Below are 27337 nucleotides of genomic sequence, written 5' to 3' on the forward strand. Positions count from 1 at the left end.
TTAGAGAAAAGCTAACACCTATCCTTCTCAAACTCTTCCAAAATATAGCAGAGGGAGGAACACTCCCAACCTCATTCTACGAGGCCACCATCACCCCGATACCAAAACCAGACAAAGATGTCACAAAGAAAGAAAACTACAGGCCAATATCACTGATGAACATAGATGCAAAAATCCTCTACAAAATACTAACAAACAGAATCCAACAACACATTAAAAGGATCATACACCATGATCAAGTGGGGTTTATCCCAGGAATGCAAGGATTCCTCAGTATGCGCAAATCAATCAGTAGCATAAGCCATATCAAGAAACTGAAGGAGAAAAACCTTATGATCATCTCAATAGATGCAGAAATAGCTTTCAACAAAATTCAACACCCATTTATGATAAAAACCCTCCAGCAAGTAGGCAAAGAGGGAACTTAACATAATAAAGGCCATATATGACAAACATCGTTCTCAATGGTGAAAAGCTGAAAGCATTTCCTCTAAGATCAGGAACAAGGCAAGGTTGCCCTCTCTCACCACTATTGTTCAACATAGTTTTGGCAGTTTTAGCCACAGCAGTAAGAGAAGGAGAAGAAATGAAAGGAATTCAAATTGGAAAAGAAGAAGTAAAGCTGTCACCGTTTGCAGATGACATGATACTATACATAGAGAATCCTAAAGATGCTACCAGAAAACTACTAGAGCTAATCAATGAATTTGGTAAAGTAGCAGGATACAAAATTAATGCACAGAAATCTCTTGCATTCCTATACACTAATGATGAAAAATCTGAAGGAGAAATTAAGGAAACGCTCCCATTTACCACTGCAACAAAATGAATAAAATACCTAGGAATAAACCTACCTAAGGAGACAGAAGACCTCTATGCAGAAAACTATAAGACACTGATGAAAGAAATTAAAGATGATACCAACAGATGGAGAGCTATACCATGTTCTTGGATTGGAAGAATCAACATTGTGAAAATTACTCTGCTACCCAAAGCAATCTACAGATTCAATGCAATCCCTATCGAACTACCAATGGCATTTTTCACAGAACTAGAACCAAAAATTTCACAATTTGTATGGAAACACAAAAGACCCCGAATAGCCAAAGCAATCTTGAGAAAGAAAAATGGAGCTGGAGGAATCAGGCTCCCAGAGTTCAGACTATACTACAAAGCTACAGTAATCAATACGGTATGGTACTGGCACAAAAACAGAAATATGGATCAATGGAACAGGATAGAAAGCCCAGAGATAAACCCATGCACATATGGTTGCCTTATTTTTGATAAAGGGGGCAAGCATATACAATGGAGAAAAGAGAGCCTCTTCAATAAGTGGTGCTGGGAAAACTGGACATGTAAAAGAATGAAATTAGAACACTCCCTAACACCATACACAAAAATAAACTCAAAATGGATTAAAGACCTAAATGTAAGGCCAGACACTATTAAACTCTTAGAGGAAAACATAGGCAGAACACTCTTTGACATAAATCACAGCAAGATCCTTTTTGACCCATCTCCTAGAGAAATGGAAATAAAAACAAAAATAACAAATGGGACCTAATGAAGCTTCAAAGCTTTTGCACAGCAAAGGAAAATATAAACAAGATGAAAAGACAACCCTCAGAATGGGAGAAAATATTTGCAAACGAAGCAACTGACAAAGGATTAATCTCCAAAATTTACAAGCAGCTCATGCAGCTCAATATTAAAAAAGCAAACAATGCAATCCAAAAATGGGCAGAAGACCTAAATAGACATTTCTCCAAAGAAGATATACAGATTGCCAGCAAACACATGAAAGGATGCTCAACATCACTGATCATTAGAGAATTGCCAATCAAAACTACAATGAGGTATCACCTCACACCAGTCAGAATGGCCACGACCAAAAAATCTACAAACAGTAAATGCTGGAGAGGGTGTGGAGAAAAGGGAACACTCTTGCACTGTTGGTGGGAATGTAAATTGATACAGCCACCATGGAGAACAGTATGGAGGTTCCGTAAAAAACTAAAATTAGAACTACCATACGACCCAGCAATCCCACTACTGGGCATATACCCTGAGAAAACCATAATTCAAAAAGAGTCATGTACCACAGTGTTCACTGCAGCTCTATTTATAATAACCAGGACATGGAAGTAACCTAAGTGTCCATCGACAGATGAGTGGATAAAGAAGATGTGGCACATATATACAATGGAATATTACTCAGACATAAAAAGAAACGAAATTGAGTTATTTGTAGTGAGGTGGATGGACCTAGAGTCTGTCATACAGAGTGAAATAAGTCAGAAAGAGAAAAACAAATACCATATGCTAACACATATATATGGAATCTAAAAAAACAAATGGTTCCGAAGAACCTAGGGGCAGGACAGTAATAAAGACGCAGACATAGAGAATGGACTTGAGGACACGGGGAGGGGGAAGGGTAAGCTGGGACGAAGTGAGAGAGTGGCATGGACATACATACGCTACCAAATGTAAAACAGATAGCTAGTGGGAAGCAGCCGCATAGCACAGGGAGATCAGCTAGGTGCTGTGTGACCACCTAGAAGGGTGGGATACAGAGGGTGGGAGGGAGTCGCAAGAGGGAGGAGATATGTGGATATATGTATACGTATAGCTGATTCACTTTGTTATGCAGCAGAAACTAACAGATCATTCTAAAGCAATTATACGCCAATGAAGATGTTTAATTAATTAATTAATTAAGTTTAATTTTAAAAAAAGAGTGCTAGAATTCCCACAAACCGCACACTCTTAATTTCTGGTGGATTTCACTTTAGAAAATCAAAATGCTGCTCTGTTAATCTGTCTGCCTACAAGACGTGGCATCGGGACTCAGCTCAAATTATCACCAGATCTGCAGCCTTCCTTTCCTCCCTCTCCTTTCCTGTGGAGGCCCGTTCTCTCAGGAGTTGGGGTGGAGCCCCTGGGTTCTGTTACCCTCCAAGAAGTAGAAGCTGCAGAGGAGAAAGAGGACCTGTGTCCAGTAATAGGCCTACTGTCATCCTTCTGCATTTTCTTTCCCTTGTCTTTTATATCAGGAGCCATAGCACTTAAAAAAATAAAAAGAAAGAAAGATTTAGACACCAGTGCTTGGCAGAAAGAAGATTGGTCATGGTGTTGGATTCTAAGTTTTTCAAATACAGTTTGAAAGTATCTGTTAAAATTTGAAACGTAACGGAGAAGAATGAAAAAAATTTGGTTTTTAATTCAGATTAGAGGATCAGCAAATTCATAATGAGTAAATTGAAACCTGCATTTGGATTCCTTAATGTAGAAACAGCTATGGAAAATTTAAAGATAAGCAATGCATTATTCCCAAAAGCATTGAAGACAAAATTAGGTTAACAGGTCTAGGCAGAAAACAAAGCTAATAAGTGTTAGGAACTTAGAAAAACTGTAAATTTCAAGCGTGCTCCTAATACTTGAAGCATAGATGTAAGTAATTAAGGGCAAAGAATCTCAAGGATGCCTGTGAAAGAGACAAAATGAATATAGGGAAGCCTCCCTAATTTAGGTGAACTAGAGAGAGCATACTTGTTGGAATTATGTGATGTTTCATTTCAAGACAGTTATACACTCTCCAGTAAATACAGTGGTATAAGCTTGTGGCTAATCAAAATGACAACAACAACAAAAACCCTCTCTGTCTTGCTTTACGAATCCCTAATTTCTCCCTAATAATTTTACTCTAAGATGATCTACATGGGGAGAGATTACAAAAGTTTGGCCTTTGATCATCCTAAGCAACTTGTATTGACTTAGAAAACAGTGGATTCACCTAAAGTCAGTGGGAAACTTTATTTGAATATAGGTCTCCTAATATACTTCTGTGACAAATTCATTACTATTTAAATTGAAAGGATTTTTTAAGATAACAGGCGTATCGGTGCTGAAACCCAGAAAGATGATTTCCAAGTGACTGAGTATTTTCATTGACATAAAACATTTTATTTTCTCTTAACAGTAAGGTTAAAGGGGAAGAAGAATAGACATTAAAGTTCAGGGCACCTGACTCACAGCTTGTGTCTCCACTGAAGAAAGAGGTCATAGAGTCCGGACATCCCCAGCCTGGGAGAGATAAGTGGGAGGAGAAGATAAGGGCTAGGAGAGGTGATTGCCGACTGGCTTCCTCTTCCCTGTTATCCCAGAATTTGGCATGCAGTCAGTGTTTCTTTAATTTTATGTTCCGCTTCTATTGATAGCACAGGGTTTGTGTGTTGTGTACTGGAGGGAGGAGAGGGAGTTCCTTTCATAATAGCCACAAGGGAATGACATCTTTTTATGAGAAAGACATTTTTCTCAATTCTTTCCTGAAAATATGGACAACATTTGAATAAATACTATAGGCGAAAGTTTTCCAGATAAAATGTCTAAGACCATTTCCATTCATTTGAAAATTTGCACACACACAAAGGACTGCTATTTACTGAACAATGCCATCACTGTTAGAAATTCCATCCTAAATTTTAGCAGAGAACGTATAATCCCAAAATAAAGACAAGTTAAGGGAACAGAATGTACTTTTCCTTTCATTTAAAAGAATTTGTGATTGTTGTTGTTTTAAAATTCTGGGTAAAAATCCATCAATCACAGTTTCTTAGGATTATCACAAGTATACATATTTGAAAACCCTAAGGAGAGCAGTCGTAATAGAATGAGGCAGTTTTCAACATTCTAGAGCTCAGTTTTCTCCTCAGAAACATTGCTAAATTGAAAGTAAAAGATACCACATTAAGAAATTCCACTTGCATTTAAAATATTGATAAAAATGATAATGCAAGCACTATAGGAAATATAATTTATAAAAATGTATTTCTACTTACGCATTTCTCAGCAAAGTAAAACATAACCCACGTAACACATTCTGCCACCTCTTTTCCTGTCTGCGAATTCCTGTCGTTTGTGAAAATATGTGGCTCCTTAACCTATCGATGGAAAATGTTAAAATTGTGTTTTTAAAATGAATATTAAAGAAGGAGGCGGCAGGTGTAAATGGTACTAACCTCTCATTATACTGCACTTAGAACTTCTTCTTTCTAACATTACCTCACCCTTCATTTTGCTGAGGTCCTGGAGGGCATGCAGAACTCTGCCCATAGTAGGCTGTGATTTAAATGTTTGCTAAACAAATAAATAAGAAAATTAATTAAAGGTGGCCTACAAAGGTGAATTTCCAAAAACCCCATAATTTCAGTGGGCTAAATACCAGATGGTAAGGGTATTGGAGGCATAACGTTACATGTTCTCATTTTACTTTTCCTCTCCAAAGCCCCACTCTATTTATTGCTGTGGCATCTGGCAGGCTTTCTTTTCTGGGCCCAGCATGCTGCACGCCATGTGTTAGCATTTTCCTGGCATGAAAGTCAAGGAAATACCATTTCTAAAAATATGCTTTATGGGTGTTTTAAAATACAATATTTCCTTTTACTAGCTCATTTGCTTAGGGGTCCTGATAAATGACATTCATGCACAGAAAACAAAAATCACAGTGAATCTGATTTTATCTATGCAACAAACATCACAATTGCCTTAACAAAGGCGATTGCAAGGAGTGCCCTCCTTTTCTGTTTCTGAGACATTTTATTTTTGTGGGTTTATGGCCACAGGTGCTCCGTGCTCACTAAAAATAGTAGCCAAACATTTACTCAGTGCTTATTGTTCTTTACCTATATTAGCAAGTATAGTCCTTTAAGGATCCTGTACAAAAGGTATTATTTATCATTTTCGTTTTACAAATAAGGAAATTTAGACATAGACTCTTTATTTAAAAACTTTGCCAAGTTCACATGGCTAGTAACTTATGAGTTGGGATTGCTTTCTTTTTTTTTTTTCTTTTAACTTTTTCCTTTAATTTATTATTTATTGTGAAAGACTCGGTTTTTCAGGTTTCTTTTTTTTTTTTTGCAAGATTTTATTATGGAAATGTTTAACCACACAGAAAAGTTGAAAGCAATTGGCAGTGAACACTCATACGCTTACCTCTATGCACCCCTGTTTTCATCCACGAATCCACTGTATTTTTGGAAACATTTCTAAGTAAATTGTAGACATCGCTACAATTCCCCCAAATACTTTGGTATATGTACCATTACTAGAATTCAAAGTTTATGATTTTTTATATGATTCTTATTTTTTAAGTAAAATTGTTAGGTAAAATTTACATATTTACATAAAATGCACAGATCTTAAGCGTACATTTCTATGAGTTCCAACAGATATATACACCTGTGCTACCCAAGTGTCTATCAACCCCAGAAAATTCCCTCATACACCTTCCCAGCACATCCCCATCCCTACCTCTAGAGTAAATCAATTCTAGTTCTAGAACTCCGTATAAGTAGACTCATATACTACATACTCTTTCGTGTCAGGTTTCTTTTACATAGTATGTTTTTGAGATTAATCTATTCTTGAGTCTATCAGTAACTCATTTCTATCTCTTGCTGAGTGATATTTGATTGCATGAATATACAACAGTTTGTTAATCCATTCTTCTGTGGCTGGACACCTGTGTTCTTTTCAGGCTCTGTTTTGGATAAGTTGCCATGAACAGTCTTGAACAAGTCTTTCATGAAGATATGGTTTCATTTCTTTTAGGTCAATATCTAAGAGTGGAATTTTAGTCATAGGTAGGTGTATATTGAGTTTTAGAAGAAATTACCATATCTTTGTACAAAGTAGTTGTACCATTCTACATTCGCATCAACCATATATGATAGTTTTAGTTGTTACACATCTTCAACAGCATTTGGTCTTGTCAGTCTCTTTAATTTTCGCCATTCTGGTAAGCTAGAATTGGGTTTGCAGTGATAGTTCATTGTGATCAAATATGCATTTTTCTTGATGACTAATATGTTGATATCTTCTTCATGTGCTTACTGGCATATCTTCTTTTGTAAAGTGTCCATTGAAGTATTTGCCCATCTTTATATTGGGTTGCTTGTATGTATTTTTATTTTTGAGGTATAAGATATATATTAGTCTCCAGGATTTTATTAGATGTATACATTGCAACTGCTTCCTTCCAATTTCAATGTATTGCTTGTCTATTCGTTCTCTCTTAATGATGTTTTTTGTTGAGCAGAAGTTTTAATTTGGGGGGTGTGATTTATTGGGGTTTTTTTTCTTTCATAGACACTGGCTTTTGTATCCTAAGATAACTTTATGCTCAAGTCAAAAAAATTCTGTGGTTTCTTTGAAAAGTTGTATAGTTTTAGATTTTATGTTTAGATTTATGATCCTTATTGAATTAACTTTTGTATATTATATTTATTATGTTTTGTATATTATTTGTTTATTATCTTCTATATGGGATGTTTAATTCTTCCAACACTATTTTTGAAAAGCCTTTCCTTTCCTTATTGGAATGCCTTCGTGCTAGTCTCAAAAATCAAGTGACCACGTAAGTGTGCACCTATTTCTGAGCTCTCTATTCTGTTCCATTGATTTTGTTGCTCCTTATGCTAGTACCACACTGTATTGATTACTGTAGCTTTACAGCAAGTCTTCAAGTCAGATGTGTAAGTCCTCCATCTTTGTTCTTTTATAAAATTGGCTTAGATATTCTATTTCTTCTGAAAATTTATGTAGATTTTAGAATTAGCTTACCAGTTTTAAAAATAATCAGTTTAGTCAGATTACAGTTGAGAATATGTTAAATCTGAGGCTCATTTTGGAAAGAATTGACATCAGTATTGAGCCTCTCAATCCATAAATGTACATTTCTTCATTAATATGTCTCAGCAGTATTTTATAGTTTTTAGTGTATAATTCATACATGCCTCTTGGTGCATTTATTACTAAGAATTTTATGTATTTTTAATAATTTAGGTGTAATTTAAATTTTTTATCTTCCAGTTCGTTCCTGCTAATAGGTAAAACTGTAAGTGTACTTTTATCCTGATACCAAAATCAAACAAAGATACAGACCAATATTTGTTACGTATGTAGACTCAAAAATCTTCAACAAAAAATTTCTAGCAGATCAAATACAACAACATGTAGAGAGGATTATACACCGTGACCAAGTGGGATTTATCTCAGGAGTGCAAGGTTAGTTCAAAATTCAAAAATTAATGAATGTAAGACTCCATATTCATAGAATAAAAGACAAAAACCATATGATCATCTCAATAGATGCAGGAAGAGCATTTGACAAAATACCTTTTGTTAAAAACACTCAGCGAACTAGGAATATGAAGAAACTTTCTCAATCTGATAAAGAATTATCTATGAAAAACCCCCAGCTAACATCATACTTATTGGTGAAAGACTGAAAGTTTCCCACCTGAGATCAAAAAACACAAGGATGTCTACTCTTGCCACTTTTATTCAGTAATTTACTGGAGGTTCTAACAAGGCAGTTAGGCAAGAAAAATAAATAAAGGGCATCTGGATTGAAAAGGGACAAATAAAACAAACTCTGTTTACAGATGACACAGTCTCATATATAGAAAATCCTAAGGAGTTCACAAAAAAACTGTTGAGCTAATAAATGAGTTCATCAAGCTTGCAGGATAGAAGATCAGTACATAAAAACCAGTTATATTTCTATATGCCAGCAATGAGCAATCTAAAAATGAAATTTAGAAAACAATTTCATTTAAAATAGCATAAAAAATAAAAGACTTAGGAAAAAATTTAATAAAAGAAGTGTAAGACGTGTACACTGAAAACTACAAAGCATTGTTGAAAGAAATTATGACCTAAATAAATGGAGAGATACCACATGTTCATGTATTCAGCATGTTATTTCTCAATATTATTGTTGTATAGTTTGTTGTCCCTGATCTTCTATTTCTTATTCGTCCCATATTCCTGGCCTTTTTATTTGGTCCCAAGATTTTGCATCTTCCTTTTTGGGCTTAAGACCCTGAAATTCACTTTTACAGCTTAGACAACTCTCTTGAAATCCAGAACCACATTTCACGAGGTGTTTGAAGCGTGTCCACATGGATACTCCATTTTAAATGCCTTATACTCAATTATTTTCTTCCCAAATCCTTTCCTCACAGTGTATTTTCTGAGATAAAAAGACACCTTTACCCCATTACTTCATCCATATTTATCTCCATCTTCTCTCACTTTCCACATACAATCACTTAAGTTCTATTTATAAATCTTCTAAAATATCCCTCAAGTTAATTCCTTCTTCTGTGTTTCCATAGCTGCTGTTTCTTTTCAGGTCTTTAATATCCTCTGTGGAGTACACAGCATGCTTTCTAACATTTGTCCTTACCTCAAGTCTCAGCCCCCTTCAACCCATTCCTCACTCAGTCAGAATAATGTTTCTAAAAATATAAATATAATTAAGTCACTTTTCTACATTAAATAATTTAAAGATCTTCTCTTACAGTGTTTGTTTTCAAGCTTTTTTCTATCATTTTAAAGTAATAGAATTTTGTTTTCAAAAGAAGTTTCAAATACTAGAGTCAAACAAAGAAGTAAATGGGTGGTGGGAGCCGAGTTTCTCTCTGTCAGGGTCTTTGCAGATAAGCAAGGAGGGAAAGCCAGAATGAACCATTTAGTACTGGGTTGTAGTTGGACATGTGAGTATGAACTCATGTTTAGTGTAATATATATACAGATGGATGGATACAGAAACAATTATAGCTATGTATATATACCTGGGCTTGAATATATACATACATTCCTAACTCTTTCTGCTGAGAGGGCCTGGGAGCAGTGATACCCCAGTAGCATCTTAGCACACCCATGCCCAGATACTAGTTTCTAAATATCATCCTCCATTAAAAGGAACTAGGGATCTTTGGAGAAATGGCTGATTCTAGGACTGGGGCAGTAAAAATACAATATAGGACTGAATTATCTGGTTTGCCCTAAAACAATAAAGGGCTCAAAGAACAAAAGGATGGGGTCATGTCAAAGGAATAGAAGAGCCAACCTAAAATAGTTTCCAGTGGCAGAAGCTGGAACAATTTGAGCAACAAAATAGATAATACGGTATTTATTGTCCTATAATCTAAAATAGAAAATAAATGTGCATGAGTTCATCCTAATATAAACAAATGATTAAACAAATTAATAATTGGAGTAGAAGGGACAAATCTTCCTTGTAGAAGAATTCCAAATAATGTAGGTAGATATAGCCCCCTCCAGGAAGTAAAGCTTGCCCTCATCCTTCAGTGTGGGCTGGAGTGACTAGCTTCCAAATCAGAGAGCTTGTGAAGAGGGAAAATAGTTAACTTTACAGTGAAGAAACTCAGTATATACTACCTTAACCGAGCGATCAAGGTTAGCATTGCAAGTGCCAAGTCTTGTCGATGATATATGCCCCCTGATATGATGTGATGGAAAGTGTACCTCACCTCTGTGGCGTTCCTCCCAAAACCCATAACCCTAGTCTACTCACGAGGAAAACATCAGACAAACCCAGAGTGAGTGTGAAATGCCTGGCTAATATTCCCCAAGACTGTCAAGGTCATGAGTAACAAGGAAGAACTGAGAAACTGGCACACATCAAAAGAGACAGAAGAGACATGGTGTCTCGATGCAGTGTGGTGTCTTGGATTGGATCCTGGAACAGAGAAAGTACACAAGTGGAAATACTGGTGAAATACGAATGTAGTCCGGAGTTTAGTTAATAGCAAGGTACCAATGTTGGTTTCTCAGTTGTAACAAATGTGCCGTGGTGGTAACATAAAGAGATTAATATTAGGGGAAACTGGGTGAGGTGTTTATGGGAACTCTCTGTATTATCTTTTCAACTTTTGTAAATCTAAAATTTTTCCAAGTTCAAAAGTTATTTAAAAAATTTAGAAGGCCCAGCAGAAGACACACATTGGCAAAGGTACTGTGGTTGAAGCAGAGTTTCGGGGCCCAGAGTCCTGACTGGTAGGCCTCTCCTTCACTCTTTTCACGCCTTCCCAGTCTGTCTCCCTCCCTTCCCGGGACCCGAGGGTTCCCTGGCATGTGTATTGCAAACTACTGCCCCATAGAATAAAATCCCAAGTCCTAGACATGTCTTCTGGGGCCCTGCACATTCTCACCCTTGCCTAGTGTTCACCATCATCTGTTGACTTTCTTGCCTCTTGTGTTTATTTCATTCATTTACTCTGAAGGCGATTTCTTTTCCTCACTCAGACCATGACCTTCTTGTTGATTTTGCACATGCTTCTCTCTCAGCTTGGAAGACTTTTCTTAAGCTTGTTCAGCCACCAAAACTCTTCATTTTGTGCCCTCTTTATATGGTCCTAGAATGCAGCTCAAGAGTCTTCTCTCTGAAGTCTCTAAGAGAAAGGGAGGTGCTCTGAAAAGATTTCTACAATAACATGTAGAAATTGGCTGTGTGCATGCAACTTTCCTCCAATAGTTGACAAACTCCTTAAGGATATGTTATTCATCTCTCTCTGCCAAATATCAAGAAGTGCCTAGCACATAGTAGGTATTCAGTAAATGTCGAATGGATGGATGGATGGATGAATAATAGTAGCAAGTTTATTAAAACAAAATTATTTTTGAAGCATTTGTATTTATTTGAATTTAGTTGTTATAAAGTTTCAATTGAACATTTTAATAAGCAAGTTGATCCCAGTTTGCCAGCTTAAAAAGAAAAAAATTGAGTTTTCAAGAGTAAATAAGTATTTTCTTTTAAATTTTTAATTGGAGTATAGTTGCTTTACAATTTTGTGTTAGTTTCTACCATACAGCAAAGTGAATCAGCTATACATATACATATCCCCTCTTTTTTGGTTTTCCTCCCCATTTAAGTCACCACAGAGCACTGAGTAGAGTTCCCTGTGCTATACGGTAGGTTCTTATTAGTTACCTATTTTATACAGAGTATCAATAGTGTATATATGTCAATCCCAATCTCCCAATTCATCCCACCCCCTTCCCCCTTGATATCCATACGTTTGTTCTCTACGTCTTTGTCTCTATTTCTGCTTTGTAAATAAGATCGCCTATACCAATTTTTTCAGATTCCACATATATGTATTAGTATACAATATTTGTCTTTCTCTTTCTAACTTACTTCAAAAGTAAATAACAATCAATTCAATCAGTATGTATATACAAAATATTGAGGGTTGTTAGGTTTTATGCCTTTAAATTACAAAAAATTGACATGGTGCTTACTTTACAGTAAATGAAACAGGTACTGTAATGTGCCTTTTCAGGCTGTGGGTGTTGGAAGTTGTCGTCAGTAAAGCTGGCCGCATACATTTGTCTTCATTAGTCATTCCAGGGTGATGCTTTCTCATGCAGGTGGCCCAGCTATTCTCAGGCACTTTAATTTGCCAATTATTATACACATGGCTAAGAACAGATAGTGATTAGTCTCACATTTTGCTCACTGGGCAGCTTAATGTTCTTGTCACCTTACATTGAGTTTTAAATGTGCAAAGCACAAAGAGTGTCAAACGTTTTTCTCAGACTTGGGGGTTGGGTGTGTGTGGGAGGGTCATACCTAGTAACTTGAGTTGCTTCTGGATACAGAAATTGAAGGGCCTGATTGATTAATTAAAAGAACAAGATAATATGGCAAAAGTACATCCAGGAAGGTAACATGTGTGTATGTGTGTACATTACCTTTCTCGATATATTTCATCCCTTAGATGTCTCTTTTTCTTTTCTTTCACAGAAGCACCACTTGCTAGTTTATGGAATCTGCATGCTAGCTTGGATGGGTTAGATTACTACCATTTAAGGAAACAAAGAGAGAATGGTAGGATGTTATTTACAAAATAGCACTCAACCTTAATAATTTCCTTCTTTGAATATCCTCAGGCAACACAGGTTACCCAAAACACAGAATGAGATGCATCATAAAATTGACATAATGAATATTCACTACCTTATGTTCTGGACAACTTTGCTCCAGCTTGACTCACTAATGCCTTCTTTTAAAAATTGCAGTAGAAAGGTAGAAAAGCTCCCTTTGGAAAAAACTAAAACCACACTGGCAGTTTTGTCTGCTATTCTTTTGCCTTATTGCCTGGGAGTGAAGTTGACTCATTTATGGAGACTTAACCCAGTACCATTATTAGAAAAGATTATTTAACATTATAAGAAGGCATGGGAAGATATCAGGCACACAGTATCCCAAACATAAACTTTATTTCCTATCCTCTCGAAGAATTTGTTTGCATATAATGTTGTTCACACCACTGATAACAGAAAGTGTATTTAATAACTACTCAGAATTAATATGCTGTAGTATGCATGGCTGCCTAATTTAATTTATCTCTGATTAAGCCTATTATGTTTGAGATCACTTTACAGAAGAGATTTTTTTTTTTTTTTTTGCCAGCTGTAAGCTTATTTGAATTGTAATATAAGTTAATAATGTGTGAAATACCAGTGGTGCCTACTTCTCAGTGTTCTTTTTGCCAACTGACTTCCTGAGATGATGTGTACCCAGATCGTTCATACCCACACCCACTGAGTTCCTATCTTGCATGAAGGCCAGATATTGGAATAAATACGAAAGTTAACTATTTTAGGGGTCAAGGACAAATGGCACAGTGTTGCTTTAATTCTGAAATCCAGAGAGAAGGCCACCGCATTATAAAAGTAATTGAAAACCAATACTGATAATCACATAACATGACATAAAAGACAGCACATAACTTTTGCATGATTTTTGTCCTAAATGTATTCCTTCAACATTAAATAATCATCTGATCGGATAGAGTAGGAACCTCAAGCGTTTGGCAATGAACTAAGCAGCTTTTGCCTTGATGCCTGGGTAATTAGGTCTCTTTGCGGGGCCCAGCATGAGAGAGGGAAGGGACTTGTACTGTCGCTGCTGTTCTGTGGCTTGTTCTCTGCGTTGTGCACCAAGCTTGTCTCTATGCTCCGGCTGAACCAACTGTTTCATCTGCCAGGTTAGTTCTTCTTTTCAGTGTCAGGAGTGGTTCTCACCGAAAAAAGTGATAGGGCTAATTATGTCCCCTTGCTCAGCAGTTGGCCTCATATAGTTTGTATTGCTCAGAATGTGAACTTTCTTATTTGTGTATATGTTTAAATTTGGTAGTCCGATTGCTTCTTACCCACTCTCTGCTTGGAAGGCCCTTTCTGGCCTTCTAATTAGAATCCTATTTAGTCCTCAAAGGCCTTCTTTAAATCCTGCCTGCTCTGTGCAGATTTCCCAACCGTCTCAGGCCATAGTCGTTTCCTCTTTGAGCTCCTCGTGAGGTCCTTTGCTTGATCATTTAGTCACCTTCCTGTGTTTTACAGTGAGCTGCCTGAAGGCAGAGACCCTGAGTTTGAAATCTCTGTGGTCCCACAGTACCTGCCTAACACAGTTTCTTGTGCAAAAAATTATGTCAGTAGATGGTGGTGATTGATAATCATGACAAGGGAGAAACATACCATGAACCCTAGGTGAATACATTTAAAGTTAGTTTGTGGGTTCTCATTTGTTTTAAATATGAAGTGGAAACTTGCAGGCAGTATTTTAAAAGTCAGAGATAACAAAGTAGATTTCTCCTTGCTTTGACTAGCTCTTGCTAGACCTATAGTTTGAATCTCAGAATGGATGCAAAGCAGTGTTTCTTAGCCCTGAGTAACAGTAGAATAAGCACGGGAATTTTAGACATATATGCTGATGACTGGGACTTACCTCCAGATCAGTTAAATCAGGGAATAGTATCATTTAAAAAAAAAAAAAAGAAAGAAAGCTAACCAGATGATTTTAGTAAGAAGCCAGAGTTGAGAACCACTGGTGTAAGAGAAAGTTAAAGGTCATTGAATGCATTCATCCATCTGCTGTTGGATGGCTTTCTACAGCTGGTTAACAATGAAAGAAGAGTGCTTCTAATAGGAGGATTAAAATGGCAACTTTCTGATGCAGGCATCCATTGCCACTTCCAATCCTTCTCTCAAGCTACCAACCAAGGTGACCCACAATCTCCATTTGTCAGGGACTGTGCTAGTTTTAGCACAGAAAGTCCTACACAGTGGGAAACCCCTCAGTTGGTCACCCTACTACTAACACTCATCCTTTGGATTCTACAGAATTGCTTTCTGAAAAACTTCCTCTTGAGAAGAAGGAAAAGTATTTTGGGGGTGGGAAGAGAGTATTTTATGAAAATATAGAAATAATTAGAACACTTTCAAACCTTAGCAGCCTTGAGGGGCAGGAGACATGTCAAGAGAGGAAGGAAACACATTGCAACAGGTTCTCATAGAATTCCTACAATTAAAGTGAAACGGGGGCTTCATTGCATGTAGTTAATTAAAGAACATCAGAATATTCATTCACTTTCATCTCCGCTATGTAGATAAATTAAGAATGATTTTGTAATGTAAGAAGGCATTAAATGGAAATCCCAAATTTGTAAATATAATCAACTAAATTATAAGCTACTTGAGGCTAGTTATTTTTAAAAGTAAGAAAACAAAGACTTACTGAAGGCTACATGGAAAGTTACTGACAGAGCATCTGGCTCCTAGATCTTTTTCTGGTAGGTTCTTTGGCCTCTTTCCTACTATATCTTTTCATTCCCAGCAAACACTTTGCACAGTCTTTTCCTTTCAGATAAAAGTAAATGTTGGTAGATTGATAGAAAAAGTGAACGTATTTTACTATTAGAAATAATTTAACTGTTGGATTTGTAACTGTAGCATGAAAATGTATTCATCATGAACACCCATTTGAGTTTTATTCTGGTATCACGGTACAGTCCTGCAGTCTAAGGATTAATTTATCCCACAGTTATTTTCCATTCCAGTCACGTTGATCACCAAGCAGCCAGTCCGATCACTACATGGTTGATTCATTTCATTCACTGATTGCCAAAATTGCCAGATGTGTCCCAGTAATATGTCTGTCTTCATTGGCAGCAGTTCAGTGGATGCTTTGGTGATCAGCTGCTCAAGACATTGACGGTACCATATAGATGAAATGTTAAACTGTACTTAGAAATATCTGGTTTCACTGGAATGGCGATAGATTTTTCTCCCACTCTAAAAGTTATATGCTGCTATAGGAGAAAGCATCAATAAATAAAACTTCCCACACGTCACGTTTACCCTTTTTTCCTTAACCAAACATTTACGTGAAGCAGTAAAACTCAGAGCAGCATATTATAGAATGAGAAACTGCGGATCAGCTCATCCGTCTTTTCCAAAATATGCTAATATTTTGGGGGAAAAAATGGGGAGGATTTGTACACGGAGAAGTTTGTAATATGCCAGGTAAAACAAAATCAAACTGCTGCCTTAAATGGGGGAGGGGGCAAGCATGGGATGAAGGGTCATATTCCAAAATTATCCAGCCACAGAACTCTTTATTGTGAACATCTGGAGGGACGTCATCCAACCTCCTAATTTTATAGTTAAATAAACTACAAAAAGGTTAAGGAACTGATCCAAAGTCAAATACTTTGTTTAACTTTTTTTCCAGGCCTCCTCCCCACACCCCTACTTTCACATTGCTTTCCCTAATTGCCCGTAAGAACTTCCCCATTGCTTTTCAGTGGCTGACAAGTTGCTTCTAGTTGACCAGCATACCAGTGATCTGATGCCTAAAAATGGAAGTGAAAACTCTTTACTTAGAAAGTGTATTTTTAGAGTTAAGGCGTCAATGTCTTCTCATGTTCTGATTTTAATAGCTTTTATTTATTGGACACCTACAATATGTCAGGTTCTTTATATGCATTTTACAATTTCATCCATATAACAACCTGCAAAATAGATAATAGTATGTCCATTTTCCTTGTGGGGAGGTTATCAGCTCCCTGAAGGTCATACATTCAATAAGTGGAAGAGTTGGGATGCAAAACAAGGTCAATCTGACTACAAAGTTTTTTATCTTATCAAGCTCGAAGATGTGATTACAGCTACATTAGAAGCATTCCTGTTGACAAATGGTTAACTTTTTAAAAGCTTATTGGCCCATAATTGAGTGTGGCACAGAATAAAGAGGATTACATAATTTTAGGTAGACAAATTTGTAAGAAATATACTCAGAAAAATAAAAATACATTCAACTAATATATTAAAAGGATAACCAGCAAGCTGACTTAAATTTATTTGGGGGATGAGGTGAGGAATGCATATATATATATGCAATAAAAAGGTGAGTGCATAATTGGAAGGTGATTTGTGTATGTAATTGTGAGAATTTCTTATGTGGATAGTTTCTTGCTGGATAATGGTGATTTTTTTTAATATGAATTTTGGGTGCAAGTTGTTGAATGAATAACTGGAGTTTCACAGCTAATGTTCAGGGCAGAAATTATTCAACTGCCTTCCAAGTGAGTGATCATTGTTTAGTTATCTTAAAGGCAGATGATTTTCTGCAGTCTCTTTTCTTATTTAATAAACTTACATAGCTTTTCTTAAAATGGTTATTTATTTAGGCCAATCCTCTCACTATTCTATTTTTAAATCATTTTCTTGATGTCTGTTTCTTTCTTTTTTTCCTCCCCCATCCCTCCATCTCTCCCTCCTTCCTTCCTTTCCCTCCCTTCCCTCCCTCCCTCCCTCCCTCCCTCCTTCCTTCCCTCCCTCCCTCCCTCCCTTCCTTCCTTCCTTCATCTTTAAAAATTGATGTGGCATCTGCCTCAAATTGACTATTGGTCCGAATTTCTAGAGCCAAGATAATAATGAGATTCTATAAAGATAAATTTATGGAGGACTTTAACTCACTTTGCCTGGTACTCGCTAGAAAGTCACAGAGAATTAAAATGATTTCAGTAATATCCTACCTGAAAGTATTACAGTTGTTACATAGTTAGTAGTTGATTTAGGGCAACACCTAAAGTTCTCTGGATAAACTTTCTAGAGTGAAGTACATAATAAGTACTTAAGTACAAAGTAAAATTTATAAGACTGGTAACTTGTCGTTCTGTCAGATTGAACACATGCATTTATATCTTCTTATTCCAAAAATCTCCCTAAAATTTCAGCAAAGAATTTTAAAAAAGCTATACACAGATTGAGAGCGAGAGAGAACAGAGGGGGGAGGTGGTACTAAACGAGATGTCAGCAAACTTTGGGAAGATGGCCCAGTGATGGAGGGGGAGTGGCTGAGGGGTACTGAGAGAAGCCCGCAGGTTCATTCTGCAGGACCCTGGGGAGACTTAAGAAGGGTGTGAGGGTGAGCCTGGAAAAGGGGGGACTAGTTCACAGTAGTTACAGAGTAGTTAGTAGTTAGTAGTACTTAATGGAATGGAGTGCAGGGAATAGCTCGGCCCTGTTCCTCTCCCACCCTCGCACTGCCACTACCAAGTCTCCATCCCTGCTGGAGGCTTGAGGCATAGTCTTGGGCTAAATTGAATCAGAGGTGCTCTGGACTCAGGGAAACGAGGTCCAGGATAGAGAGGTGAAACCAGGGGAATGAAGTGAAACTCTGTAGAGTAAACAGGTGAGACCCTCCTGGACTGTTCTACAATGTAGCTCCCAAAGCACCTGTAGCCAGGGCCAGCGCTCTTTATTTTGTTATTTGATTTTTATTTTATATTGGAGCATAGCTGATTAACAATGCTGTGTTAGTTTCAGGCGTACAGCAAAGTGATTTGGTTATACATATACATGTATCTATTCTTTTCCAAATTCTTTTGGGACAGGGTCTTTAGACAGGAGTTTAAAAGATTCTTATCTAGAGAAACTGAATGACTCAAAGAAATGACCTGACTGGCATTTGGAGTCCCTATCAGAATGGCTAGATTCCTACCCAGTTACCTCATGGGACGCCTACCAGGTGATAGGCACACCTGCCAGGGTTTCTAATCAGTTGTGTAGGGACTCACTGTACCTAAATGTAAGTAAATTCTATATTTTCTTTATATATAAGTGTTACATATATATGTGAAAGTCTTAAATACAAATGAATAGTGAGAGGATCACCAGATATTTGAGTATGGCTCCCAACAGAAAATATAGAGTAAAATATCGAGATCAAAACAGAGAGAAATGGGTTGGGGGGCTTGGAAAAATATAGATAATCAAGAAGTGAAAGAAGAGCTTTTAAAAATCTATAATATCTTCAGAAAGATGGGAGACAATATTATATCCATGAAATAAAAGGTAAATTCTATAAAAAAGAAACACTCAGAAAATAAGAAAGAGATCTTGGAAATTAAACTCCGAGTTAAAAAAAAAAAATTCAGAGGTGTAAAAGGTAAAGTCAAGCAAACTTTCTAGAAAGCAGATTAACAGGCAAAGATGGATAGTGGGGTGGGAAAAAGAAGGTAAAAAAGGTATTGGATCAGTCCACAAGGTTCAGCATTTCACTACAGAGGTTCCAAAAGGAGAAAATAGATAAAATGGCGGGGAGACAAGTATCAAAGAATAATTCAAGAAAAATTGCAAACCAGAGCAACAGGAATTTCCAACTTTAAAGGGAAGAGAAAGTGCCCAGAACAATGGATAAGAAAATATCCTCATTAAGGTTTCTTTACTATGAGATTTCAGAAAACCAGGGACTAAAAAGAAGATTCCTAAACCTTCCAGAGAAGTAAAACAGGTCACAGATAAAAAAGCAGGAGAACCAGTGGCCTCAGACTTCTCAACCGCAACACTGGATGCTAGAAGACCGTGAAACTCAGCCTGCAAAATTCTGAGGGGAACGAATTTTTACTTAGAATTAAATGACAAGCTTAATTAGCAAGCACGCGTGAGAGTAGAATTAAGACTTTTTCAGACACGCAAGGAAGGTCTCAACAAACTTACCTCCCATGTACCTTTTCTTAGGAAGCTACTAGAGAATGAGCTCCACAAAAATGAGGATGTAAACCAAGAAAGAGGAAACCATGGGATCCAGGAAGCGGGGGACCCAACACAGGCGAGAGGCACAGGGATTTCGCAAGATGGTGTTAAAAAGAAGCCCCAGGACAACAGGTGGGCAGCTGGCCTGGGAAACCACTAGACCGGACGGACTCAATGGTAGGCTTGTGGAGGGAAAAACAGATCTGAGAGATACATTGGTTGAGTTGCTCACGCCAAAAATGATTTTAGTAGGGCTTTTATAGTTCCTTTGAAAAGGTCAAGAGTGATTAGTAATAGATACACACAAAAAGGAAGGAAGAAAAAGGTAGCACCAGGAAAAAAATATTGAACAAGCTAGGAAGTGTGTTCTTACACTGCGTGGCTCAGTAGTAAACAATATTACGTGGTTACAACAATGTAAACATAGAATATCGATTTAACCCCAAATTGCAGTTTAATCAACTGGAAAGATGGGGGAGGAACGCTTGTTGGGAGGTGGTGATGGTGTAACAGTGTCAAGTTTTCCTCATTTTGCAGAGTAGTAAGACGTTAGATAATCTCTAAAAATGATCATTTAAGAAATATCAGTGTACATATATCACTTAAATATATGGAATCAAATATCAGAATTGAAAGTTAAAAGTGGTGTCCTTTCTTTCCCATGACAGGATTCAACCTCCTTGACGGGGGAGAGCTGGGTTAGACTTACTGGTTAGTCTTCCTGCCCTGGGCCAGCCCGTGGATTAACCAAACTTGAGAGCAACTGCTTGGGGCAAAAGTCTTACCCGTAGAGGAGGCTACTCGCTCTGGCAAATCATTATCTTTCATAGTAAAAGCAAACCACAAACAAAAAAGGGGTTTCTGAGGAGCCAGGAGGGGGTGGTGGAGACAGGTGGGGATGGCTGGTTTTGATTATAGGCCTCTTACGGAGTACTTGCTTTTTTAAGCTACAGGCGTATATTACTTTCATAAGTATTAAGTTGGTTTTTTAAATTACTGGAATTGGAAGCAGAGGTTATAAAACCAAAGTGCGCAGTACCCCTCCTCCCCATAAAAGCAGAAACAGAAAAAGAGGAAGAGGTTGATGGTGCTTTTCTTGACATCTTCCAAGACTCATTTATTTATCTCATGTCTGATTGCAAGGTGGGAGCCTCAGAACCCCCTGCCAGTCTCACTCCAACCAACATCTCCTGTCATCTGCGACCACCCCCCATATTCTGTGTTTAAGCTCTAGTGGGCCACTTTGTGTTCCCCTTATAATACCTGTATTTTCCCTCACCTGGGCCTTTGCTTGCTGTGCAGTTATGTTCACCTTCCATTCATACATGTTCCCAAAACACACACACGCACGCGCATGCGCACGCACGCACGCGTGCACACACACACACACACACACACACACACACACACACACACACACACATCCCTTCCCAAAGTCCCCTGGTTCCACCTGCATCCCTACCTGTTTATATCTCAGCCAGGATCCCTCTCTGGATCATAGCATCCTCCCCTTTCCTTTAATTCCTGTTACATTGTCCTTGGCACCACAAACTGATCACACGCTGCTTTCAATCACGGTCATTTTTTCCCTTGTCCGGTCTTTGTTAAGAGCTAGCAGATGACAAGGGCAGGAACCATACTGCACAGATATTTATTCCTCCTACAGAGCCCGGCAGAGTGCTGACATCATCCAGGTACTGCCTCAGATAATAATTAAATGCATAAATGAATCTTTCATTAAATGTGAAATATGTTCAGTCATATGGCCCAATGCTAAACATCTGTATCCATGTAAATAAATATTACTAGAAGGTAAGGAGTTTTTGTTCCTTATTGTTTTAAGGAAGCTTACGTGCTTTCTCCTAAAAGAGGAAGATTGTACTCAGAGCCCAGATGGTTAACTGCTCCCTAAAATTTGTGCTTGTGCTTCCTGTGTGGGGAATGTGGAAAACTTGTCACCTGGAGGGTTTGTATTTGACTCCGCAGGGGTTACAGGGTAGCCTGGCATTGAGGAAAATGTTGCAAGTAGGTTGTCGCCTTGCCATCAGGGTAGAGAAGCTCCTAGACACCCCCCTGCACCTGGTGGATGTAGCCCTGCCTAAGATATGGCAGAAGGAAAACCACTAATATGAAGCAGGCATTCAGTGAATACTCAGTTATAACATGGTCACCTGGTCGAGTGGCACACTAGGGCTCCCAGCCACAGCTTCACGTCTAATTGCTCTTTCTACTTCATCAGGCTTTATACCATGCTCCCCAAATCTCCTTATGACCACTCAAACGATCAGCTAATAAGTTCGATAACAAGCTTAATCTAAAACATTCCCTTTGCTTAAGTAACAGAATGCCCATCAGTATTATGGTATATGCACACAGTGGAGTACCATGGAGCCATTAACAAGAACGAGGTAGATCTTTAAGTTGTGATACGGCAAGGGCTTTAATATATATTGCTAAAGGAAAAAGTCAATGTGGAATAGCATGACCTCCTTCATGTCTCTACTCAAATACCATCTTTTCCATGAGGCCTTCCTTAACCACTGCATTTATAATTGCAAACGTTCCCCGCCCCCTCCCCAACTCCACCGGCTTTTTCTTCATTATCATTTATCCTTATTTGACATAATGTTTATTTCACTCTTTTGTTTATGATCTGGCTCCCCTACTGGAATGTGAGGTGCATGAGGGATGTTGTATGTTTTACTTACTCCTTTTCCCCCTGGAAAAATGAATGGCTGGGTGAATGAATTTGTATGAAAAAGTTTATTATTTGCATAGAAGGTTACTATTTGCCCAGAATTTCTAGAAGGCTACACAAACCTAACAGTAGTTCTCTCTGTGCAATAGAAATGGAAGCACATGGGAGGAAGGCAGACTTTTGTTGTTTATATCTTACCACGGACATGTGACACTTTTTAAAATAAAGACACTAGTGTAATAGGGAATCCCATGTGAAGTGTTTCTCGAATAGCTATAATAAAATATAAGTTATTTAGTCAGCACCATTTATTTCTGGTCCTGAAATAATGAACATCATTCAGAATTTCTCTTCTGTTCAGAATTCAAGTTGTAAATGGTCCACGATTCAAGTCCACACTTTATATTTTACGAAGCCTTTACCAACAGAGACATTTTAGTTTCCACTAGAGTGGAACCATCTGTACGTATGTTGTGGTGGGAAAAAATTCAGGTTTTAGGCCAGATACATTTGTATCTTCTGACTTTCAGCTAAGTGACCTGGGCAGGTTACTTAACTACCCTGAGTCTCAGTTCCCTTCCCTGTAACACTGGGATAATTTTTCCTAAGAGCAAAGAAAGGATGTTGTCCAAGCAAAACAAGATGAAGTCTGTGTATTCAGGGCCTAGCAGTATCTGGTTCAAAGCAGGGTTCGGCAAGTGTCAGGTTCTTCTCTTTTCCCTGCAGAAGGTGACCAAGGGATATTCTTATCCCTAACTACTCAAAGCATGGCCCCAACATCACCAAGGACTTTATTGGAAATGCAAAATCTCAGGACTTCCCTGGTGGTCCAGTGGTTAAGACTCCATGCTTCCACTGCAGAGGCTGTGGGTTTGATCCCTGGTGGGGGAAGTTACCCATGCTGTGGGGCATGGCCAAAAAAAAAAAAAAAAAGCAAAATCTCAACACCCACCTGACCTAATGAATCAGAACCTGTAGTTTAACAAAATAGCCAGGTGATTCCTATGCACATTAAAGTTTGAGAAGCTCTGTTTTTATGCTTCTTACAAGTGTTTCAGACAGGCTTGTATTAATCTTATTTTATCTTCTGTATTTTATAAGATGTATTTTGACATCTTAGAGTCTTGCAGATGCCAAGGAGGCACTGCCCTTCCCAGGGTTAGCTAATTCCTACAGACAGCAAACAGCTTGCCTGGGAGCACACCTTAGATTGCCAAGTGAACCTATCCTGAGGCCATGCCCACACCTGCCCCTTTTTATCAGGCCCCTGCAGTCCAGAACACTATCCCCCTGCCCTAAATCACACCAGGGCCAGGTACTGGACAATTAGGAATCATCCCTGTGCCCCAGAACGCACTGAAATTATTTAAGCTATCCAGTCCTAAACCTTCTTGCCCTGCAGAAACCACAGGAAAGGCTTTTGCCCACGTTTTTTTCCTTATTTCCTCTCCTCCTGAGCAACCCTGGTACCTCTCCATGTGGCCCTGCATGGCCTGATGTGGCACTTCATGCCTCTTCCTCTTGGAAACTATATGTAACCAACTATCTTTTCTATGGCAAGCATCTCCTAACCTGTTCGCCATACCATACCTGAATAAAACCACAACCCTGGATACATTTTAAAACAGGGCTGCCGGGTTATATGCCACTTTTAAACTTTTTTCCCGGGTTGAATGCCACTTGCCAGTCCTTCCCATTCACCGTGCCAACTTTGGTTTCATTTGGAGAAGCGTGAGGGTGCCCAGCAGAGCCAGGTGTTCTGGTGGGGCATGACTGACAGGCTGAAACACAGGAGGATGCTAAGCCACCTCATCGGCCTGAACTTACTGTTAAATAAGATGATCAAAGATAGCCATGAACAAGGTTGTACCTCTGCTTAATGCAGTCTGACTACACTGAATGCCAATCATGGTCCTTAAGCACAAGCTTTGTACACTCCAGAAACTGTTAATACAAATGATTAAGACCTATATACATTAACGTGTATAAAATAGATAACTAATAAGAACCTGCTGTATAAAAAAATAAAATTTAAAAAAAATAGTAAAGAGTAAAAAAAACAGAACAAATGATTAAGACCTCCAAGATCGTGGAACCGCTTGAACTGAAACACACAAACTTATTTACAGTGTTCTGAGACGTCAAGGAAACGAATGAAAACCTGCCATCCACATGCATTTATTTCTTCCCTGTGGCTTCTTAATATGGTGTATACGTTTTAGGTAGAAATAACTCCTACCAGGGAGCGGCTGTCATGTCACCAAGCAGCTTCCCTTCCCACATTTGCATTTACCTCTTGTCTCTTCTGTTTTGAAAAGAATCTTGATATACGGAAGTGAGCTAACTGAAGCTGAAGTTAATAAAAGCAAATATTAAAGGAACACGAAAGGGACTTTTCTCCCTATGACTCAAAGAAAAAGCAATAAGGAATATCTATTTCAGAAATATTCCACATGTGTTAGATAACGAGAACAGAAGATAATAATTTCATAGTAACTTTTCCCTTACAAAAATTGGTACTACAGTTTTATTAAAGAATTAGGATTTGATTAGCTACTTTTAATTAGAAATATTAGACAAGGAAATTTTCCATTATTTTATGACCATCAGTTTTGCTTCCATAAAAAAATAAACACACACACACAGAGGTAACTATGTGAGGTATGGATATGTTATTAACTTTATTGTGGTAATCATTTCAAAATATATGTGTATTGATGAAAAATCAATCAACAGTCAATCTAAGAAAAAATTGTAAATTTTATTCAAACCAACCTGAGGATTATAACCCAAGAGACAGTGTCTCAGAGAGCTCTGAGAACTGTTCCGAAGAGGTAAAGGGGGAAGGTCAGCGTATATGTGATTTTGGAGAAGGGGGTACATGCAATCAAGCACACATCTTGGTAGAAGGTTACTGCTCTTTGTAAGGAGCAGATATAGTTAATGGTTTTAGTGCTTTCCTAAGTATGGGAAGATGCAAGAAACTGAGCTCATAAAATTTTCTCCTGAAAATATCAGCTATCTAAGGGTCAGTTCTGCCAGTTTTCCTAGAGCACAAAGTACTGCATCCTGATCTTTGCCCTGAATTCCTTTCAGGGTGTGTTGTAGGTCAGCGACTGCAGTGGTTAATGACTTGAGTCTTGTAGAACTGGATGGTGAACAACATTCCTTATTTTACAGTCCCCTCCTTTTCAGTCTTAATTTCTACCAAGGTTTTGGAGGCATACCATGACCAATTTGTCCCACTACGCTAGGAATGCTCGTTCCCAGGTAAGGCAAGTGTTTCGTTGATGGACCACTCAGTGTGCTATTACTGGACTAGGCCCTGTTAACAGTAGCCAAAAACCCCATTTTATAGGTAAGGAAACTGAGACTCTGTTACGGTCCAGGAGACGGTTCCCTCTTGTTGTTTCTTTCCAAATCTAGGGTTGCACTATTAGCATCATGGATCTTACAGAACTCTATATTTGGTCAATTATTTCAAGTCACCTCGTCATCATTATTTCTTACCAGAGGCTCAGTGACACATTTGGTAATGCAAGAAACAATAATCTTGGAAAACAGGCAGAATACAAGTAATACAATACAAGTAATACAAGAATACAAGTAATATAGCTAGTTACATTAATAAGGTCATAAGTATTTAAGCTAAGGACTTCCACTGGGGGGACCCAGTATCTCCTCAGTCTTTTGACCAATGTGGTCTGCACCAATCGCTGTCTTTAAGGGGAATGATATATTGGTTTTGTATCAATACATAAAGTTCAGCAGAGATGTCTGTACATACAAGGCGAGTGGCGGGTCATCCTGACCCCTTACGGGATTGAGACAGGAATGTTGTCTTCCAAGGAGTTACATGGCTGGTGCCAGAAGAAGAGAAATTGATCTTTATGGTTGAGCCGGCCTTTCTGCCATTGGGGAAGTCTGGTTAATGCATAAAGCAGGTGGACAGTGCACACCAGAGGGGTGGCAGGAGGCCCAAACGGGCAGAGAAGAAAATTTCTGTTTAAATTTTTCTGATTTTGCCTTCAAATATGAATTTTTATTTCATCATATGTATATCAAATCATCATGTTAAATGCATGTTATACAATTGTATTTCTCAATTATACTTTGATAACGCTGGGAGGGGAAAAAACTTATTTGTCATGACGATAAAAAGAAACTTTGACTACAGATATCAGGATTTTGCTTTCCATACCTGGCCCTATCAGATTCAACATTACTGCCCGAGCAGTGTCTAAAATTTGACTTGTGGTGTGGCCTGCACGAACGACAGCGTCCCCTGAAACCACCTGCTTGTTTCTCAGTAGGTATTTTGTTTGATTGCTCCTTGACCCTTTTCCAAGAAACCTAATTTGCCCAAGGGAGTCTCACACAGGAAAAGAGTGTTTGCATCTGCTTAGGGAAATGTGCCTGAAATAATGACTTATTTAGAACGCGTAACAGAATGGAATGGAATGGATTGATAAGCCAGTTTGAGCAGGCAGAGAGCAACCCAGGCCCTCGTAACTCTTATAAAAGGAGTCCTGCAGCAAAGCGGTCTGCCCAGACCGCCTGCCAAGACCCATCTCCCTTCAAGGAACGTTGTCTCTGTAAACTCCGTGCAAAATTCTGACTCCTACAAACGCCTTGAGGCACGCTCTCTCAAGTTCCACTTCTGCTTCTAAGATGGTGCGGATTTCTCGGTTCAGTCCTGCAGACCCCAGGGTAGAAATTGCTCTCCGAGGTACGTTACCCATTTTAAACTTCCTCGAGTCCTTCAGATGACTGCAGAGTGCTGGGTGGTGGTAGTGCTGTGCCCGGAAGTTAAGGCACTTCCTTGGTGGCCAGGAGAGGTGACGGGTGTGCTGAGGCCTGGCTTCCCCCAAGGGAGAGTTGGACTCAGCTTCTTTCTCACTTAAAATGAACGAGGCAGTCAGAAGTAGGGAGTAGGGA

General features: G+C 38.3%; 1 protein-coding gene across 10 annotated transcripts in view; it reads left to right on the forward strand.

Annotated features, from left to right (window-relative positions):
• ENOX1 (ecto-NOX disulfide-thiol exchanger 1) overlaps positions 1 to 27337 on the forward strand; it is a 618533-nt gene that overhangs the window by 324870 nt on the left and 266326 nt on the right. For 8 of the 10 annotated variants that reach the window (XM_036831995.1, XM_036831988.1, XM_036831989.1 and 5 more), the window contains one exon: positions 19687 to 19833. The exons of 1 other annotated variant lie outside the window; for it this stretch is intronic. In XM_036831995.1, the coding sequence (XP_036687890.1) occupies positions 19746 to 19833 (88 nt within the window). In that variant the 5' untranslated portion in view covers positions 19687 to 19745. Of the gene's footprint in view, positions 1 to 19686; positions 19834 to 26965; positions 27129 to 27337 lie in introns of those variants that run through there. One more of the 10 variants, XM_036831994.1, reaches the window with a different exon arrangement.

Source organism: Balaenoptera musculus, chromosome 18 (assembly GCF_009873245.2).
Source record: "Balaenoptera musculus isolate JJ_BM4_2016_0621 chromosome 18, mBalMus1.pri.v3, whole genome shotgun sequence".
NCBI lineage: Eukaryota > Metazoa > Chordata > Mammalia > Artiodactyla > Balaenopteridae > Balaenoptera > Balaenoptera musculus.